Source organism: Dinoponera quadriceps, unplaced genomic scaffold, assembly GCF_001313825.1.
Source record: "Dinoponera quadriceps isolate SergipeBrazil2010 unplaced genomic scaffold, ASM131382v1 scaffold479, whole genome shotgun sequence".
Lineage (NCBI taxonomy): Eukaryota > Metazoa > Arthropoda > Insecta > Hymenoptera > Formicidae > Dinoponera > Dinoponera quadriceps.
In genome coordinates this window covers 460,594-482,219 of record NW_014554586.1, presented here as the reverse complement: position 1 = coordinate 482,219, position 21,626 = coordinate 460,594, and the positions used below count along the sequence as shown (strand labels likewise).

The window sequence follows — 21,626 nt, the reverse complement described above, 5'->3', positions numbered from 1 at the left end:
TTTCTCAGTGTGGAGAAGCGCAGCTCGTGAGTGAAGACGCGAAACGCTCGAGACACTCGACGATTCTTCGCGCTCTTTTCGCCGGGAAAAACCCACGGTTACTAAATAAACTCCCTTATAGTCGAGTCGAGCTCGATGAGGATGTCTAATGGATATCGGCTACTTTTTCGCAAGTACATCGTATTCTCGGAGCTCGGAGCGAGGTATATCGGAATCTCCTCCGGCGAGGAACGTCATTCGGCAGGTGAAATGTCAACCTCCTCGGCATCCGTGCTTAAAAAGTCGCGGGCATTTAATTCAAGTGGCCGGACGCGATTTTAGTTTCTTCCAATGCGAGAGAGCCAACGAGAACACGACGTACTCGACGTCGATTAAGACGAGCGAGAAGCGACAGCGATGTTTGCATAAGACTCGAAAAATTCTGTCTACGCCACTGAGAGCGCGCCAACCGGTGCGGCAAAGTTGCATCGAGCTGTCGGTGCACGCCGGTGCAACCGAGCGTATTCATTTGCGTCTACGTGCAGGAACGATCATTTTTCACGGTCAACGATGCGTTAAAATGGTTGCGGAGCGGCGCGAAGAAGAATGATTGAAGGCTGGGGAAGGAATTCGCCGCAGCCCCGCAGCGGGCGTAATATCAACAAGAAAGCCGGAAGCCGAAGGAAAGAAATCACGTCGGAGATTTGCGCAGAAACGCGCGGGCGGTGGATCCGCTTCGCGCAGAAACACCAGATCGGCTCGAATGCGTAATTACTCGTCGATATGGCAAATATTGGTTAGATTAGAGTTTCGAGAGCGTTTCAATCATAAGCAAAAAATAGATAGACGGAGTATTAACTCAGCGAGGGGGCGACAGATTTAGGGTAAGAGAAGCGTACTTATAGTTCGATTTTCCGTGATATAACTATCACGAGCGGGATTGATGAGTCATGGGAATAGCATGGAAATGATGGACCATGGAAATAGTATGGAATATTACGGAAATGGTATGCAATATTACGGTATAGTGGTATATTACGGAAATGGTATGTAATATTACGGTATAGTGGAATATTACGGAAATTGTGGGAATTGATGATGAGACTAGAATTGGATGATGGAAAAAGGGTGTTATGTTATAGTTCCTGTTATTATTACAACTCTCACAGGCGCAACTCATTGTTTTCCTCCCGACAACTCAGCAATCCAAAAATAACAGTATTAAAAAGTTCTTAAAATTAATAGTGTTTCTGATAGTAAATTTAAGAATTTTACATTAAAATATTTATAACCACGGAGGTTTTTATAATATCAATGTGGTTAATTATAAAATAATTATGTTTCACATTTACCATAAAATCGAAGAACAACTATGAAATTATAATATTTTTTCGGCTAGTATTACATAATTTGTTATTTAGTTTTCATACTCAGTTATGACACGTTATAATACGTTATGAAATATTAGAAGTGTTTTAATATTTAATAATATACAATATAATTATTAATATATATGTGACATTGGAGTTGACAACGATGTATAGCGTTAATTGCGAATATTAGTGAAATACTTAGAAATTTATATACTTCTTTATCTGTGTATTTCTATTAGATCAACTGATGCGCATAAAAATATAGCATTGATAAAAAAAATTTTTTTAATAATATTTTTATATTTGTAATATTATGTATACATGTTTTCCTCAACTTCGCTTCCAATTAACACTTATTATTTAAGTAGTGAAATCAATATATGAGAATGTAATTTTGCTTGGTAAATACTAAACTTACGAGTGTCTTCTTGAATGCATCACTGAAATTACAACAATGAGTTTACAACTAGTAACATAGCGGAATAACCTATTTTCGGAAATTTTAACTTTGAATCTTCTAATCGGAACTTACGCTGCATGTGGGAAAACCCGGGAAAATTTCTATTCGGGTCGCGATGTATCTCTCGCGCGGTATTCCATAATAATGGGACATAAAAGGTGCATCGTAATTACCACAATTCGCACAATGCACTTCGAACGGCGGAGATAGGTCGATTCAAATTGGCACCGATCTCTGTCTCTCTTTCTCTCGGCGACCGGTCAGTGGCGGTTAATTGATCGTAATAAAGAAATCAGAAAGCATCGAATCGACCGCAGACTTCACGTAATTACAGTTATATCCTCCCCCCTCTCTCTCTCTCTCTATCCACGCGGTGTAAGATCTCGAGACCTGAATAATAAAACGTCAGTAATTCATTGTCCACGTTCCATTATCAGCGCGAATAATGGCGTAAGGAAAGACGGAATAAATCAAACAAGATGTTTACGAGCGCTTAAAGTAAGCCACATTCGCGTCGAAAGTCTCTCAAGCTCACGGATCGGGTCGGTGACTGTTAATGCGACCGTACACGTACCTCGACGTGTCCATCGAAGTACTTCATTGCTTCTTCCATTTTTATTACATTATCGAAAGATAAAAATACTTTGAATAATGTATACACGATTGCGAGCGACATGTGCGCGCACACGCGTTTCCGTTCATGTAATCAAGGAAATTCCATTTAGATTTCCCGCCGGAAAACTAGGACGGTAATCAAGTTCAGCCTACTTAAGCAGCGGGTGTGCGATAATCTCTCGGGAATCCAGTAGACGTTCTTGATGCATGTAATTATCCGAGCGCGCGGCTACTATGTAACACGTGAAAAATTTACCGCCGTCACACCAGACGCTCGTAATCGTATCGTTCCATTTTTTCACCGAAGCGAATTCTTCGATTCTACCGCAGCCGTCTCTTGCCTATTTCTCGTCTGATTTTCCCGCCGTGCGTCCTCATGCGGCAAATCGATCCCGGGTCGTCCGAGACGATGATTTCGATGAGCGATCGACCCGCCCACAACGGAGGAAACAATTTGGCCAGAATAGCAAATTGTTTGTTAATGCAGCGACGGCAAAGGCAATTTGTTTGGACGACAGAAAGATTCGTCAAGAATATTCTTAATTGCTGTTTGCTGATTATATGGGCAGCAAAATAATTTGGTTACGCCAACCAAGTCTCATCGCCGTACGCGGCGACGTTACAACAGCAAAATTACATTTTCCATGTAACCAAAGACTTTTCGCTGTCGTTATATTAACAAACGACACGCTGTTCCAGCGAAACTCGTTTTCTCCGTATAATATCACCGTCGATTATTCTCCGATCCCGTCTTTCTCCCCCTTCCCGGCAATAACCGTCTCGCTCTTTTCCGCAGGAGGTGTTGCTGGCGCACAGCAAGTCCGCCGCTCATTGCGAGCCGATCACCGTGATCCTGGCGGAGGTGGAGGCGCCGGAACTCGCGGCGCTCCTCGGCTTCGTGTACACCGGAAGCGCGACGGTGCCGCGGATCCGACTGGACGCGTTCCTGCGCGCCGCCGAGGCTCTGCGCATTCAGCTGCCACCGGTGCCGCCTGCAGTGGTGATGACGTGCGGGGGGGACCAGGCGGACTGCAAGCTGGAGGCTGACGTCAAGGACGTCAAGGTCAGCCCCAAATACCTGCAGTGCGACCAGTACCCGTCGTCCGACAGGTGGTACCGCTCGGCTAGGCCGTCGTCGTCCTACGAGTACGACCGTAAAGAGTCCTGCGGCAGGATATTCCCGTCAAACGACAGCGGGGATATCCTCGGGGACAGCAGGGGCCTTCACGAGCTCGACAATCCGGCGAGTAGATGCGCGTTCGCGCCTGCCACCTGCGCGAGCACGTGGCCGATCGGTGACTACATGCAGCAAGAACGCGCGATGGGAGATCCTCCCGCGGCGGGGAAGAGTCACGTACCGATGACGAGACCGGCGCACACCGACAAGAACGACGCGATGCTGGCCGGCCACGGTGAGCCGGCGTTCAACGTGTACCAGCCGACCACGTGTCTCCCGCCGGCCGCACCTGCTGTCACGGAGGTATACGGCGGGCTGGATCCGCTGGAGAGGATCATCAGGTCGGGGTACGAGAGGACGCGGATGAATTGCGCGGCCGACAAACTGACGGACGAGGAGGCGGCCGGCGAGTTTTGCGGAAGAACGCGCGACGATTGCGGCCGCGAGTGCCCCTACCCTACGGGCAGGATGCAGCCGTCGTCGTCGTCCTTGCAGTGCGCCGGCCGGACGAGGTCATACGAGAGGCCCGATTACGGTCAGCCGGCGGGCGAGGATCTCAGCTGCGGCGAAAGTTGTTGTAGGTGGAGGACCGCCCGCAGGCACGTAGTGGCAAACCGCGTCACCGCGTCGCCGTGGCGCCAGATCGTCAGGCCCCATCATTCACCGAGGACGAGGCCCGTCGTTGTGCCCGAACGTCCGCTCGACGATGTGAGTACACGTCGCGATATGGACTGCGCGAGTGAGCCCGTCAGTCTTTATCGGCCATCATTCGTGAAATCAATTAGGAAATTCCGCTTTCGGCGGAGCATTTTTAAACAATGACGCGTGGAAAGCGAATGCCTCGCTCACGCGTTCATGCGAAATGTGCGCTGATACGCCGTAGAATCGACTCCGAGAGCGATTGCGAATTCCGCTCGTGGTGGGCGTACTCGGGTAGCGCGCACCGAGTCGAAATTCTGACGCCGCTTTGACGCTCTCAACCGCCGTTTGACGCGCGTGGGTCAAATCGAGCGGAAAATTCAGATTACACGGTCGTTGAATCTCAAATTATCGCACACGTATAAACATAGAATTCTTTCGTTACAGTTTTGGAATTCCGGAGAAAGTTCTTCCCAAATTTCCGCGGATTTTTTCGGTTTCTTTTCGTCTTCCTCACGAAAAAGATAAATGCGGCGAGTTTTAATCGTAATATGCGTGAATTTTTCTAAACGAACTTTCCCACCTTTGGGAGAGAAACCGAGGAAATTCGCGGAAAATTGAGAAGAATTCAGTTTTTCCGCAACTTTAAAGCTATAATTTTCTTAATATGCAATATTTTTTTGTGTAGAATCAACGAATCTTCTCTTATACCTCGAATTATCTATTTTCAAAAATAATGATCGCAAGATTTTTCAAAAAATTTACCTTTCATACATTTAAAACTAGAACATCTGTATTCTGGACACATTTTGTGTTTTTTGTTTGTGTTACTTTAACGTGGAGGATACGTTAAAAAGTACACGAATATATGTTAAATTAACATATTCACCTAATTATAACATTCTACTTTTTTAAATGTTCATTTTATTAAAGTTCACTTTATTAAACCTAAAAATTTCAGCGGGACGTTTTTTAACACAAAACTTTTTACCGTGCGATAGCTCATTTCGAATTTTCCCTACGCAATTGCGCGAGCTTCTTTTCACGAGACAAAAATACCTACAGGAAGGATTATTTCAGTTCTGAATATACATCGCCGAGTCGACGATCCTCTAATCGACAAGATGTTCTGCTCTTCTCGCGGGACATATAACACTACGGTAAAAAAAAAAGGAGAGAGAAAGGAAGAAAGACAAGATCATCGTGGTACAATGTGAGAACCGGTTCTGGTGGGAATCGATAGAACAACTTCACGAACGATTACAGTTATTAACGAGACGAGCGGAATGTGTGGCGTTCCTTGGTCAGTGCATACTCGATTAGGATGCACGGAGTATTTCGGGCCACCTGTCAAAATCCCGTTGCCTGGTATTCCCACGAATGTACGAAAAGACGAGTTCTATTGTGGGAACTATGCCGTGCTTGAATATCGCTGAACGGTACGATCGAACGCTCGTGTTTGCGTCCAGTCAACGAAAAAAAAACACTTCAGACTATGAAAGAAGCTAATTCATCGGCTACGCTGTGTCAATAATTTAGGCATACCCAACGTGTTGCTCTTTTATTTTCGTGCGAGCCGATAAATGCCTAAGGTTTCTCGAGCGAGGCGGAAACAGTTCGAAGGAATTTCAAATACGAAGTATCTTCTCCACACGCGTTTGATAATGAATATAAATATTTATATTAACATGATATAATATTAACAATATTAACAAATAAAAAATTGAAAAAAAAATGAAATATTGTTGCCAAAAGTTCAAACTGTCGAAAATAACGATTCTCGTGATATGATTCGACGGGCGTACGTCGGAATTCTAATTTTAGATTTTTCGAATTCCTTGGGTTCCGATTATCTTAAAACGGCATTTGGATCTCACAATACTTTTGCAGCCCGGCCCGAAATGGATCGATTAATTCCTCATTAACTATTGCGAATTTTGCAAAATGGTACATGCTTCTCCTGTTCAAGTTCGCCCGTTTTACCGGTATGCCACGGATCTCGAGAGAAAATTACCGATCACCTTGTATACATTTCTATACACATTTTCTCTTCTCCCCTGTGCGCATCAACGCGAAAGATTAATCAGTTTTGACTTCGATTTTCCGCCGAAGATTTATGAGACCAAAGAGCCCGCGTCGTCGTCGATTGGTTCAAAGCGATAAACCTAATTTTCGCGAAATAGGACACACACGGCCAGAGTAAACCGTTACGCCCTTAATTAAAACGGTAGATGCGAGGCACGTTTGATACGACACGTCGAGCCGTCGTAACACAAGATTAACGAGGGAAAACGTCTCGATATCCCGGAACATCTATAAATCGTTCGCGAGGTAATTACGCGGAAACTGTATTTTCCGCGTCACGCAGGGTAACATCAATCGTCCAACGCGATTTTCAATCAATTAACGCGCGTGCCGAGGAGAACGGCTCTTCGGTTCTCACGGGTACGATTTTACACCCCTTCGGTTGTCCACTGAAAACTCGTAAAATGCGGAAACTCGTAAACGCTGCGTGAACTCTCCGTGAGACCGTGACGAGAAAGAAATAGATTCTTCGTTGCCTGACACGAGAATCCGTAGCGAATCTCTCTCATTTAATTGATTTATCGGAAGCGATCTTCCGATAACACGCACGACTTTCCGAAACATTTAACAGATATGCCGGTGAAGATGCGATCTCGGAAACACGTCGCGTGATTTTGCGACGAGCCGTATATACGTGTCGCAACGTGTGTAATTATTAGCACGTGTAAAATACGTGTCACAATGATTGATTTAGGCCACCGTCAGAGTTTCCTTACGAGTTTTGTCAACTATAGAAATCTGAGCGTCAGGTATCGTTGTTTCGTTAGATCCCGACTCGATCCTGTTTCTGCCTGGGTTTCTTTCCGTGAAGATTTCCGAGCCTTATCGCGTACTTATGATCGCAGGATGTCTCGCTTCGGTCGTTATCCCGCTTAACGTTATACTCGTACGCCTTCCACTAGATATTCGTGAACCGGACTAGACGATACATCGTTTCTCGAATTCCACTCGGCACACGTGCGATCACATCTTCTTTCTTCTTTTTATGGAATCAAACGACCTGACACGATTCTCTCGCGATGCGACCGCGTATATAAAAGCGGATTTGCATAAGGACGAAAAATGTTCGCATGAAATCACGTTATCCCGCTTATCGAAGACTCAGCCAGCTTTTAGCCGTCATCGAGTAATTATGCGCTCGATTAGAATGATACGGTGAGGCACGGTGAGATAAACGGAGCGGAAGCAATATACTGTGAATGATACCCCGGTAGAAAATGAATTTTATTATCTCATGTGGGTGTCCAACCGTGAGAGAGATTAAATTTATATTTAACGTTATCATTAGAGTGGCCGTTGACGCTTGCTTCTTCTTAGTGGCTAGATAATGGCTAGATAAATAAGTTTAAATTTATTTAATTAGCTGACGATCAAATAAGAGGAATTACAGTTACGAGATGAAAGGTCATAACTAATTGCCAGGTGATAATGCGACCCAATGCATCCTTAATCCGGCCTGTTTCGACTCAGGCCGACTAGATAAATTTCTATTCGGATACACGGCTGCATGGAAATACACGCGTAATCACGCGCGCAATTAATTAAACGCGTTTGCTCATTAACGGGGGTCGCTCCCGCACGGTAATGATAAGTTCATTCGTCTGTTCGTTCGATCACTGACGAATACGCCGACCGTAATTCCCTCCGGCGGTTCCTCTCCAATCGCAAACCACTCTCGCGTACTCCGCGTGAGTTGTTTCAGCTTGGCGATCGCGCGGACAGGGCGAGCGAGCGCTTAGAAACGCGCGATCGACCTTTCCGGCGCTAATCGAAATTACATACTATTACGGCGCCTGGCTAAAAGGGTTAATTGAATGAATGAACAGCGAAAACGCGCCGCACGCAACGTCGCGCGAAGAGCCGCGTCCGCTAATCGCCGGCTATTGCAGCTCTCATTGGTGCATGCGAGCATCGTCTCAACAGGTGAACAGGGTAGCCCCGTCGAGCTTCCAGCCGGCAGCCCTTCACTCGGGTCGATGTCGTTCCGCTTAATGCAGCTATCAGTTAGCCTCACTTCGGCCTGGATTTATCAGGCGCGCCGTCGTGATTGCGCGTCGCCAGCTGGCGACGCCAGCTGCGCGCGGTTATTACGGCCTTGCCGACCTGGGAAACACGCGCGCGTGTTTTCTCTTTCGACGGGATGCGTGCCGGATTTCGTGGATTTCGGCCGGTGATCGCTTGCGCAAACAGCCGCTGCAGCTTGCAGCAGCGCCGAGATCGGCCGAGATTTCAGCCCGGATAAGGACGAAGCGCCGGCCGAGATTTCCTTTCGCGCGTCGAAACCCACGAAAAAAGACCGGGTCGGGAAGAGTTCGTGTTTGCATATCTGGGCTACGTGCCGGAGCGTCCGGGGAAAAAAGATGATACATGAAATTTGCCCATATATGAGTATATGTAACCATACATGTCCACAACGGGAAAATGGAGAAACTATTGTTCACAAATTATTAATGCAAATACAATCGAAGTAAGTGCTTCTGGGGCTACTTGCGCTTCTGACATCGCACATGATATCGATGTTTAATTAAATGACACATTTTTTCCGTACAGACACGTACGATCATATGTGTCAGCATATATATGGGCAAAATTCATACGTGATTTTATATAATTATATATAATCATGTATAATCATTTTTTTCCCGAGTGCTCCCGGGAAAAATACTTGGACGTTAAAATACGGTGACGCTCGTCAGATTTTGGGATCGGAGCCACCGAGCGTAAAGTTTTCCCCGGAAAGACGTCTCGGAACGTAGCTAATTTAATTGTGCCCTTCCTAAATTTTATCGCTGTCGCAACGAATATACAGTGGCAACGATGTGATTTCGCTATAACAGCGAAATTATTTTTCTTCGTTAAAACTTCAAGAGAGGTGACCCGGGGGCGCATGTCTGTCATTTTAAAGTCCCGGTCTTCAAATTCAATTTGAAGGCGCTGCTTCTCGCGAACACTTTCCGCGTTAATGATTTAGCAAATAGTAATGATAGCTCTACGCTCAGCGTTTAAACGGCTCTTGCGGATGAGCGTCATAGAAAGTATCGGCGGCCCGGCATTCTGGAAAATAACTGAAAAACGATCAGTTAACAGGCCTCCGAGCGAACGGCAGCTGAACATAATTAAAACAAAAATAAATAATAAAAAGGGAAAACGTGTGAAAAGTAGATAGAAAAAATTAATATTGATTCAAGACTTGATTCATGACACCGTAATGCAATCCTTAGCTTAACAATACCGTTCTTCCTATATCTGATATTTTTTCCTCTCAATTAAAGGTGAAAAGAACTCAATCTGACAATAATTCATCCCGGTAAATTACGGTAAATTACCCGGTAATTTTGAGAAACTAATTAAATAGTAACTTAGAAAAATATTATAGAAATAAAAAAATTTTAATATAAAACTCAAAAGATTTAGCCTTAAGATGAGTAAAATACTTATTTAATTCATATTTTTCATAAAATATTTTAACACCGTATATTGATATATTATACATAGAGTATAGTAATTCAATAAAAATTCGATTCGTACAGTAAAGGAAACCAGATATATAGTGACTAGATAAATTAAAAGAAAAAATTCAGATACAATTTCTCCATGTAAGCAGATCTTATCGTCATATAAGATTATGTATTCTTGCTCATGTATGAGAATATAGGTCTCGAAATAATACTAATTTATTTCCCGCGCGTATAATCCGATGCGGTGAATTCCGAGAGCATGTCCTCTGATTCTACCAGGCCGTCTTTAATCCGCGGAATGCGCTGAAATATCGCGATAACCGATAACCGCGCGCGATACTTTCCACGCGAGTCGCTTCCGATCTCTCGCGGAGATCTCATCTCGGGACGGGATTTGTATTCGGGGCTGCTGCCGAGAAAATATTAAAATACGCGTCTGAATAATATGCACGTTAATGAGCTTCGCTTTCCTCATCATCACGTCGGGGTCACAAGCGCTATCGCATTCGAACTGTCGATGGCCATCGGTTAAATTGTCATACAATCGGAAACTTTCTAATTGCCTCTTTCCTCCGTTCTTCTCTGCTCACGCTCATTATGCGGAGTCCGCGTTCGCACGCATGCAGACCGGGGCAATGGAGCTGTTTTATTTAGCATTTAGCAGGTGGGAAACAGCCGATGTGCGACCAGTGGCAATGGCATGGCACGCAATTATTTTTCAACGCTGCGTTCAAATAGAAAAAGTCACGATCGATAACAGGCGCGATCATTTATTCCGCGGAACAGGTCTCGCAGGAGCTTAACGTTGCTCCCCGAAAGAGGAGGATGTCATTTATAATATCTCGTTCGTCGGGATAAAAATTAGAAGAAATTTACGTAGCGTCACACGTTTCTAGCACGCGACTTCCGTGATAGACTAAAAATCGGTTCGCAAGCTTGTAAATGACTAATGATTACTCGAATTGACGAGCGCAAGGTAGACAGACACGGTCGTATGGCCGTTCTGCACAAATGGCGCAACACCTTGACATTTCGGAAGTATCTTTCATCGACCAGCACAAGGAGACGGCTGCTAAAAGCGACCGTGACTGAAGTCGCGATCGAAAAAGTGACGGCGCTTGGAATTTTAATGTGACTTTTTCTAGCTCGCAGAAACATCCGACAAACGCGACGGTCTCGATTACGAGCGAGTATATATTATAATGTCCGTTTCTTTTTTCTGCCACTGCAAGATTGACAAGCATGAACGAGTCCGATTTAGCAAGTCCCTCTCGCAACGTTTCGTAGAGTTCGCACGTGTACATGACAAAAGTGTTGTGTAAATTTAACGCATCTCACATGTTTCGAACGGTGCACACAGATTTGTGTGTTAATTTAACACAAGATGAATATGTTGAAAAGTGACAGAAAATTAATATCCATAACATGTTAATCGACGTTAAAGTATAAAATATGTTATTTTAACATTTGCAAGTGTTACTTTAGCACTTACACACATTGAATATTGATTTAACACAAAATATTGAAACAAATATATTGAAACAAATCTGACACCAAAATTTTACACAATAAAAAACATTTTGTATTCGTGTTAAAATTGGTCCTTGTTTAAATTTTTGTATTAAATTTTTAATATGCACGTGTGTTGATTTAAATTGCGTTTATGTTATCTCAATATTTTGCGCTGCGTCAATTGTATTTTGTGTTGAGTCATTAAGTCAAACTCGCAAATGTTAAAATGACATATTTAATATTTCAATGTCGATTAACATATCACGGATATCAATTTTGTATTATTTTCCAGTATATTCATCTTGTGTTAAATTAATATATTTCGAAACATGTAAAAAAACTGTTGTAAAAATAAAATGTTATCTTGTGACTGACTGTACGTAATTTCGCGAAGATATATCGGTTTGCGCGCGGAAAAAAAAATATGCAAATGTATTCGGGAAAAACTGCAACGTAAGTAACGAAAGATACTAAATTAAATTAAAGTAAAGAAATCGCCGCACGTGTATTCTAAAAAAGTTGTTTCCCTTGTCAACGGATGACTTTCTTAATCCATCATTCAAAAAAATGCATCTTGCCAAGTTGAATTATCGTTTTTATCTCCGAGATTCATCGGGATCGCGAATTCAAGGATAAATTGCGGTCGATAGAGAGATCGGTCGCGTAAGAAGGCACGTCGCCTCGGTGACTGTTGCAGATGGAGATGCAGAGGAAGCCACTAACACCGGAACCACAGCGGTCCACGATAATATCGATCAGCCCGAGGATCCACTCGCCCAGAAGCGCGCCGAGAAACGACGGGCTTTACGGGTATGAAGTTCCTACCAACTGCGAGATGAGCTTTAACGGCGACTCCTCGAGAGCACGCGAGACTATGCTCGGCGGCCCGGAGCCGGCGAGGATCCAGGAGATCTATAGATCCCCGCTTCCGTTCGCACCCTCTGGCCAGATCGCGCCGCTCACGCTGAGGAGCAACGAGCCACCCTTCCAGGGCAACACGAATAGCAACACGTCCGCGCGACCGTTATCCACCGACGGCGTTCTCGCTGGCAAAAGCGGATACGCGCAACCGATCCCGCCGACCAAGCCTGAACTGTCGCACCCGATCAGCCGACTCTGCGACACGATCGACTCCGACACCGACAAGAGAGAGACGACGGACGCGGAGAAGAACGGCGGCGAGCGGCTCGCGAGGATCTTCGTCAACAGCGACAACAACAACAACAACACCGAGGCGATCGTCAGCGCGGAAGTGCCTCCGCGCGGACGATCCGTCGACGAGCACAGGTGCGACCAGTGCGGCAAGAGCTTCGTCACGAGGGCGTCTCTCAAGGTATTTGCTTCTCATTGGACGTTGAACCTTTAATTACTTGAATGTCGCTGAACCCCTTCAAAGTCTTCCGGAGTTAACCCGTAAATTTATTTCCTCAGGAATCTTTCCAAATTTTTCAACAACAATATATTAATCGAAACGCGATCTACATCTACGGTATGCAAAATTAGAGGAAGGTCGATCGCATCGAAACCGAGATAATTGAAATCAAAGTTAGTATTACACGGAGAAAAGTGATTTTATTGTTCGTGTAGCGAAGCGATCGTTGCCGCTGCATGTTCGTTGCGATAGAATTCAGCAAGAAAATTTAGTTGGCGCGACCAAATAGTAATAACAAATTATTCGTAATTGGGATTGAGACGGTTTTGTTGCCGACAAAATAGAAAATATTCTGCTGAGTAAATCTGTCCTTAGGACACGTTAATTCGCCGTTAGAAATCCAAATATGGGCTGCGTTCAGTAGGGAAAGTAGAAAGGCGTTGGCTTTGCGCTACGCTGCCGGCAACTCTGCAACCATTTCAAGATTTTCCGCTGAACGACGCCAGCGGTTGACGCTTCTCCGACATGTTTACTGAGCGCGCGCGTCATCTCTTCCAGCATACTTTTAACACGCCGGATCGCTCGGTCGAAACGTGTCAGGGTGGCGTAAATTGCTGGCTGTAAAGTGTCGTTCGGCAGAAAATCTGACAACAGTTGCAAAACCGCCGCTGCGGTGGAGCGGAAGAGCAGAGAGAGATCGGAAGAAAAACCGACGAGAGAGAGTAGCTTCATGAGTCTGTCCGATGATCATGATCACCGACCGTCTCTCATCAGGTGCACAGCCGCACGCACTCCGGGGAGAAGCCGTTCCGCTGCGCCGACTGCGGCAAGCAGTTCTCGCAGCTGCGCAACTACAAGTACCACCGGAGCGTGCACGAGGGCACGCGCGAGTTCGCGGCTACCTGTCCGGAATGCGGCAAGTACTTCAACGACCGCGGCTACCTGAGCTCGCACATGAAGATCCACCGGAACCGCAAGGAGTACGGCTGCGCGGAATGCGGCAAGAGCTTCAACCAGCGGGTCGCCTACAACATGCACGTGCGCATACACACCGGCGTGAAGCCGCACCAGTGCGAGCAGTGCGGCAAGGCGTTCTCGCGGAAGATGCTGCTGAAGCAGCATCTGCGTACGCACTCGGGCGAACGGCCGTATCAGTGCCAGGTCTGCCAGAAGGCGTTCGCCGATCGCTCCAACATGACCCTCCACACGAGGCTGCACTCCGGCCTCAAGCCGTACCAGTGCACCCTCTGCTCCAAGGCCTTCACCAAGAAGCACCATCTCAAGACCCACCTGAACTATCACACCGGCACCAAGCCGTATTCCTGTCCCAACTGCGGCCTCAGGTTCTCCCAGAGCAGCAACATGCGCACGCACTTTAAGAAGTGCAGCGTCAACAACCCCGCCGGCGCGGCGAAGGCGCGCGACGACGCCGGGGAGCCGGCGATCGACGGTAACGGGGTGGTGATTGCCGGCGGCCAGGTGGCCGGCAGTCCGACCGACGCCCTGACGCCGCCCAATTCCGACCAGGAGTCCAGCATCCTCACGCCGATCTCGAAGAACGTCGTCGTCGAGAGCAACGCGTAGCGCCAGCTCGGTTCTTCGAGGGCACGGGACGCCTCTCGCGATGAGGAGTGAAGTGAATGTGTCATTATCGTGCGAGCGAATCGTTACGTGGATCCTTACCGAGTGTTCGGCGAAAGCGGCAATCAAGGTGTGTGTGTGTGTTTGACGAGGGAGCCGAGTGTGTTTCCTGGGCAGAACTCCGCTCGCCGATGATAGATCAGCTGGCAACAGAGCGCCCGGGGGTGCCTTACGCTCGCGCAAGGCTGATAAGCGCTCGTGGGACGACCGCTATTGGTTTTCGAGCGGATACGAGCGGATAACTCGCAAATACCCGTTTTAATCGTTCGGTAAAAATTACACCCGAATTATCCGCCGGCTCGATCGCCCCTCGCGGATGTTTCCGCGTTTTCGCGCGCACGCGGACAAATATGCACTTGCACCGAGGAGAGAAAAGGAATTCATCTTAGTTTTCCTCTCTTTAACGGCTATCTCGAACGATAAACATGTTTTCTTCGGATAATAGTATGCACTGAAATATACTCGCCGCAAATATCAGAAAAGCTCATTATCATTTATTCGGAAGAAAAATATATTCTCTCTCAAGAATTGCGTAAAACGAGTAAACGATAACGAGCCTTTCTAATATTTGTGACGAGTAATACCAAAAATCTGAAAAATATTCCTTGTTCAAGATAATCATTACTTCGAAGAAAAAAACAAATTGAGCACTTGTTTTTCTTTGCGGCACAAGTAATATTTCTCTCTGTGCGCGCACGGAAGCAAAAAATTTCGCGGGTATCGAATTTCTGAGACATGCAGAATGATGCGCGAGAAATTCTTCCACTCGGAGCGAACTCTCCGCGTAGCGCAACGGCCACAATGCGCGCACACAGTGCCTTCCAGTTCCTGTATTTATTGAATTAATCACGATGAACATGTACAGAACCTCGTATTTTAATCTAATTTAAACGGACATTTTAACAGCTTTTCTCTCTTTTTGTCGGAGAGCGCGCGACGAGACTCGACACGGTTCGAGCTATCCGCGAGGGAAATTCACGTCGTTCCCTTATTTCGCGTTTCGAACAATTAATAGTTTCCTTCTTCCTTGAAAGCGCAGCGTGTGATTGCGACACCGACAAAGTCCAATTGCCGGTTGCAACATTGCCAATTGCAAGTGCAATTGAAAAGCCTGCAGCCGCTTGTAGGAAGTTATCTCCCGCACTCGTAAGTGGTGCGGAGAGACTTCGGAGAACAACCGAGCTTCCATATCAGCGCAGAGTGCCTCGTAACTCGGCCTTTACTATGAAAATGTCCCTACGGCGGCATTTAAGGATCTGTTCCTGGTGCAACTTTGTTAGCGATCAGAGCGCGTTTTTCTTCAGTCGAGTGGCTAGAAAGACTGCGAGACGACGGGATGTTGCATTAAACATCGCGCGAATACACGCGAGGAAGCTTACGAGGAGTGCGAGCGACGGTCCTCATTTCGTGATCATAATAAGGAGCGAGAAAGTTTCAGAATTAGAGCAGAGACGAGGAATCCGAAAAGTCCGAAATCGGGCGGAAAAATGCGGGCCACTCAGCGACAATAGGTAAGAGATCGTTCTTGGATTAAATGTTTATGAATATTTCACGAACGTGCGTTTTTAATTTTGATAAATACACTTGGGATGATATCCCGTACAGAAGTTTCCCAAACATTCCCGAATATAGCACAGATTCTGATCGTACTATTCAAACTTGTCCCAAATAAACGTAACATACGATACCAATTAAAAAATAAAATAACTTTAGGAAAATGTTGGATGCAGCAAATGGAATCTGTCTGGGTCTCCTATTTAAAATCACAACTTTATTCAATTGGTTAATCGGAATAGATTCCAGATCTCATAAAATTTTCTATATGGATCCCATTTTTTCCGAAGCTTTTCCGATATTTTCTTCAATATAAATGCAAAATAGAAATTTGAAAAAGAGAACTTTGGGGAACGTTGGACAGAGAAAATGGGGTCTGTTTGGGTTTCCCACTTTTGGAACACGCCTCTAAATCAAATTTTCATAGATTACCCAACCAGAATCTATCATTTATTTTTTGGAAAATCAAAATAGATTCCAATCAGACATCAGAAAACTTTCTATGCGGGATATTAAGTCGCGAACTAGCTTATGAAAATCGAGGAGGAAAATCAATAGAAAATTATTCGCGGGAGACGAGTGTTGGCTGCGGCGAGACACGTAATCCGACCGGTAATATAAAGTGCGTGTAAAAGTCGCGATCTCGTTCCGCTATAATTGGAATTAGCAATTAAGCATGTGCGAGCTATAAAATCGCAGAGAGGTGTTCAAAACGCCGGCACTGTGTACATACTAGCGATAATATATTTCATTATCGGATCTTTCGCATGTTAATAGGAGATACGTTTAATATATATATATACATACATGCATATATACACATATATATATACATGCATATATCGACTGTATGTGTAAAAATGGAGATAACGAATAAAATAAAGTGCGAATAAACCTTTATATTGTACAAGCGCGGTGTGTGTGTTCTTACTGACGACCATAAACACAGTCCCCCCCCCCATCTCCGTCGAGCAAGAGAGCGAGAGAAATATGGCAAAACGTAAAACGCAGTGATATTCAGGATCAAATAATACGACATCGTTATTTAGTAACGAGCATCTTGGTTTCTCTATTTGCCGATTCAACTCCGTTGCACAAAATACGGCACGATAGCGTGCGTATATCCCGTGCGCTCGGATTGCACGGAGTGCGATCGTAGCGCACGTACGAAGTATAACGGTGCAACACGGTGCAGAATACACGCGGACAATAACGATAAATCGCGGCACGATAGTGTCTCTCTCTCTCTCTCTTTCTCTCCTTCTCTCCCTCCTGCCGTCTTTCGGTGTCGGCAGATTATCGTAAATCTCCAGTGTGACGCAAATCGCTCGTTAATAAGCAACCGCGAGTGAATGACTTTCTCGCGGCGGCGGTACGCCGGTATTTTTGAGGAAAGCTGTGACACGCATCGCCATTAACGCGTAATGCTTATTAAACCGTGTGCCACGATCGCCGGCATCCAGACAAACATACATATCGTTTCCTCGCTTTACACGTCGCGATTACACAAGATATTAACTTGTGATTTCATTTAAATGCGCCTCTAATCTTCCCGCGAGCGCGGGATACGAAATGCATATAATTTCCCTTTTCTCCCGCGCACTTTCGTTCCCGATTACCTTAAAGATAGTTAGCTGACCCGTAAGTCAATTTCCTCGGAAAATCTTTCCGAACTTTGACAGCGTGTTAATCGAAACACCACCATCTACCGCGCGTGTAAAATTAGAAAAAGATCGACCGAAGATGAGATAATTGAAGTCCAAGTCAGCATTACAGATACAGAAACGGCTTCCGATATTACGTTTTTCAGTTCTAACAATTAAATATCTCTTACGATTTTAATGAAAAACGTGAGGACGATAAAAGAGGCTTGTGAAAATATTATAACAAAAAAATCACGAGACAGTTGGCCATCTAATTTTTCAGAAATTTATGTGTAAAATACATAATTTCTGATAACGGTTGAAATATATGATAGCTAATCTGTAAGGATTTGGCAATATCGTACGCGCTAAATTTCTCTCTCTGCCTTTTGGTTAGGTATATTTCCGAAGATGATATGGTTAAATAATCTTAAAGATCTGCATAAAGAAAAAGAATTTGCTGGCACAAAAATAGGAAAACTCTATTTTGTCCTAACAGCAAATCAACGTGCCAATTAACGTAGACAGTAAATTCGCTCAGCGGAATATTTTCTCTTATCTCAGCAACAAGATCGCTTCTGCTCTAACTACTACATATAATTATTCGTTAATTTCGTCATGCTAGCTAAATTTTATTACTGTAACGAACATGTAGTAACTACGATGCTTTCGTTACAGCGGCAACTTTATTTTTTCCCGTGCATTAATCACGCACACACATCGCACCTTCCCAATAATATTGTCACGGACCCAACCACTAACAATTCCCATTGCGTTTTCCGCTCTTATCTCGCGCCACGAATCTCGCCGCGATTTGCTCTACGGAAATTACAGGAATGGACTGTGATAAAATTACACCCGGCAAGTGCCGGGCGATCCGATTAATTTCTCGTTTTGTTACGCCGCAGAAATGCAGAAAAGAACAGCGACGTCCGGCTGCGGGCTGGGCCAAGGTGTATATACGCGCACAATAATGGCAAATCGCCGGCACGTGATGCTCCGTGGTTCTCGGGGAGTATATCAGATTACGGAAACGATCACGTAGGGACGCTGCGAGCGGATGATGGCGAGATGCGAAATAACAGATCCGCGGGATCGCGCACGGCACGTGCAAGGTCAAGCATGTGTCCGTGATGGATCACGGACCGTAGCGCGCGCGCGCGCGTGTGTGTGATCGAACCGGAAGATCGACAAAAAAAGAACCGTACAAGTGAATGCTTTTAATCCGTTAGATGTATTTGAGAGATATATCGCGTGCAAGAGGCACGGACGCGATAACGACGGCGGGACAAAAATGTTTCAGCAAGCTTACTCACTGCCACTCGACTTAAAACGAGGCCTAGTTTCTCCCGTCTCAGAGTACGTCGGGTATATATCGGCAAAACGCGGGTAAAAGGAACCGGACGAAGTTCCCTCGCTCGAAGAAACCTCGAGACTTCGGAGGCGTCGTCGTCGCTGAAAATCTCCGCGATTTACCACGGATCTCGCGCGCCAAAGAATTTCCCTTTAATTAGCCTCACATTGAAGACAGTGAAATGTCGGAATCGACCGATCGCCCCCCCCCCCTTCCCTCTCGTTCGGACAATCTGTAGCAAATGACAGCGGGGTGTATCTTTCGCGGCTATCTCGGCAAAAATCGAACAATAGCCGCGGCAATTACGAGCCCACTTTTCTCGTTGCCATTCATCGTTGCGCTCTTCTCTTTCGCCCGTTTCTCTTCCTGTCACTGCCACAGCATACGTTATCAGTCGCGATTCTCTACGCTCCTCTGCGCGCCTAATCTGATCGGGAGGAACGGCACCTTCGGTGGACGCGAACAAGAAAAAGCCGAAGGAGCCGCTCGCTCGCTCGATCGCTCGCGCACGACAAAGCCACCGTGAGGGCGCATTGTGGCCGGACGCGAGCGGACACCTCGCGCCGAGTCATCCTCGACGTATCGTTAATTAGGCTCACGGCTCATTAGACTTTTTACCGCACCGGCCGGCGACTTGACGGACTACTGACCTCGGGTCGAAAGTTGCCTTAACAGTTATATTATATAAAACCGCTTGGGAAACCGCGTCCGCCGGACTGTCCGCGCGTGTAACACGGACGATTCCTGATTTAACGCGAGATTTCTCGCTCGTTTTCCGCTCGTTTTAGGCGCGTGTCGCCGAAAAAAGGAAAGAAAAAAATAGAGATCGCCCGAGGCGGCTAACTGTCTCCTTCTCCGATCTCCGAAGGCGTATCTTTATCGCGTATTCGGAATCTCGCCTTTATTTATTGCGAGACGCGAGATAAAATGTAAACGCGCGCGCGACGATCTCGTATGCGCGATGTCTCCGGTAGGTTTTCTTCGTTCGGGTGTTTTTCGTTCGATTGAAGGAGAGAGAAATATGCGAATAACCTCCCGCGAGCGAATGTACTTTCCTATGATAAGATAGTGCTTCATCTCATCGATGAACGAAAAAAACGTCGGGTGCTTCCGTTCTAACGAGAATAATTTATTCCGGTTAACGAATACCGCGCATTACGCGCGAGAGGTGAAGCGCGGTGTGAAGCGTGGAATGTTGAAATGCGCGCAATGTGTGAGGAGTGTGTGTAAGCGTGAATCCTCGTAAATGTTGCTGTCGATAAACGAGAGGCAATAATGAGAGAGAGCATCGGCTTTGGCAAAACTTCCGGCGAAAGAAATCCGACGATCCCGGCATAAAACGAATCCGGCTTTCTCTCGGCCCGACTTGGTCTAAGTGGAAAACGCGGAATTAGACGATACGGATTGCCGCTTCGCGGAAATAACTGGCCCCATTCCAATTATATGCGCTCGCGCGAAAGCAACAACAATGCGCTTCCGTGATTGTGTGTCACTGGACGAATGCCGATCGAGCGTCGTATGGAAAGAAAAAATGCTCAATTTCGCGGCTTCCTGCCGCAAACGCGGGATCGAGTCAATTTCGTGCTCGGCTGAATTCCGCAAGATCCTGTGTGGAAGATTTATTCGACGGTCAGTTCTCCGATCTGCGGAATCAAGGACATAACTAAGCGTCGTCGAGATACATCCTTTCGGAACTTTTATATAAAAATGTATGTATCCGCTTATATATTACTAAACTGTGCACACTTCTTCATGATATACAGTCTGATACACATTCTAAATCTTTTTTCACTTAACACAGCATTTTCCCTGTGGTTGGTGGAAGATTTTCTCAAAACTACGCGAAAAAAGAATTCCATCGGTGCGACTGAATTTCCCGTTAACTTAAGGATCAGGCGAAAATTCAATCGTAGAAACTAAAAGATTCCTGTAGATTTCCACTGAGTTGTTCCCAGTTGTCTTCACCGAATTTCAACGCAGCTAAATATTCAAACGAATATTCTCAGTCGCGGTAACGCGGTGATATCACTTCTTATAATCAAATTTCCATCTGGTCCCTGCTTCGCTGCGAAAACGGAGTTCTTTCTTTCCGTGTGCGTAATGATTAATATTTATCCTCGTTTCAAACAGGGTTATTGACATCATTGAAAGTACTTGATCATATTCAGTGCGTAACGTAAATCACGGAAAATCTGACTCGAATGGAAAAGACCCCGATTCGACGTGAAAATTCCAGATTCGATTCTACCCTCGTACGTATTATCAACGATTCGATTCGGCCACCGCGATTCCGCATACCTCATCGCGCGTTACTTTTCGCGCGCGTATCGCGAAATTCATGCGACTTTCCGCGAACGATACTCCGTTGATTTGTCTGTTTATTTTGATTTCTTTATCTGTCGGCAACAAATCGCTTATTGCCCGTCCAACCATGACCTACGCGTAGTTCGTGATTTGACGTTGGTGTCCGAGACTACCTGCTTGGTTCGACCGGAACATCAGATAACGCCCGTTAGAACTGGTTATACCGACGACGTGCATTACGATCTTGCGGCGTGATACGCGAGATAAGCACCGGATAGAGGCCCATTACGCATTCAGCTACGGCGAGCGACCTCCTGAACTCGATGGTCGAGGAGAGAAAATCCGCCCGATCGGCCGATCCGCTTCCATGATGACTTTTTCCTCCCCTCTGCTTCTTTAATCCGGCCGTCTCACCAATTAGTGATGCCTCGCGATCGACAGGACGGGATTTTCGTTCACG

The 21,626-nt window shown here is 45.8% G+C and overlaps 1 protein-coding gene across 1 annotated transcript in view; it reads left to right on the top strand.

Annotated features, from left to right (window-relative positions):
* Positions 1-14,254, top strand: part of LOC106752194 — a 35,829-nt gene extending 21,575 nt beyond the window's left edge. Inside the window, exons 2-4 of the mRNA XM_014633722.1 lie at positions 3,224-4,312; positions 11,996-12,631; positions 13,445-14,254. Of these exons, the coding sequence (XP_014489208.1) occupies positions 3,224-4,312; positions 11,996-12,631; positions 13,445-14,254 (2,535 nt within the window). The remainder of the gene's footprint in view (positions 1-3,223; positions 4,313-11,995; positions 12,632-13,444) is intronic.
* The last annotated feature ends 7,372 nt before the right edge of the window (positions 14,255-21,626 follow it).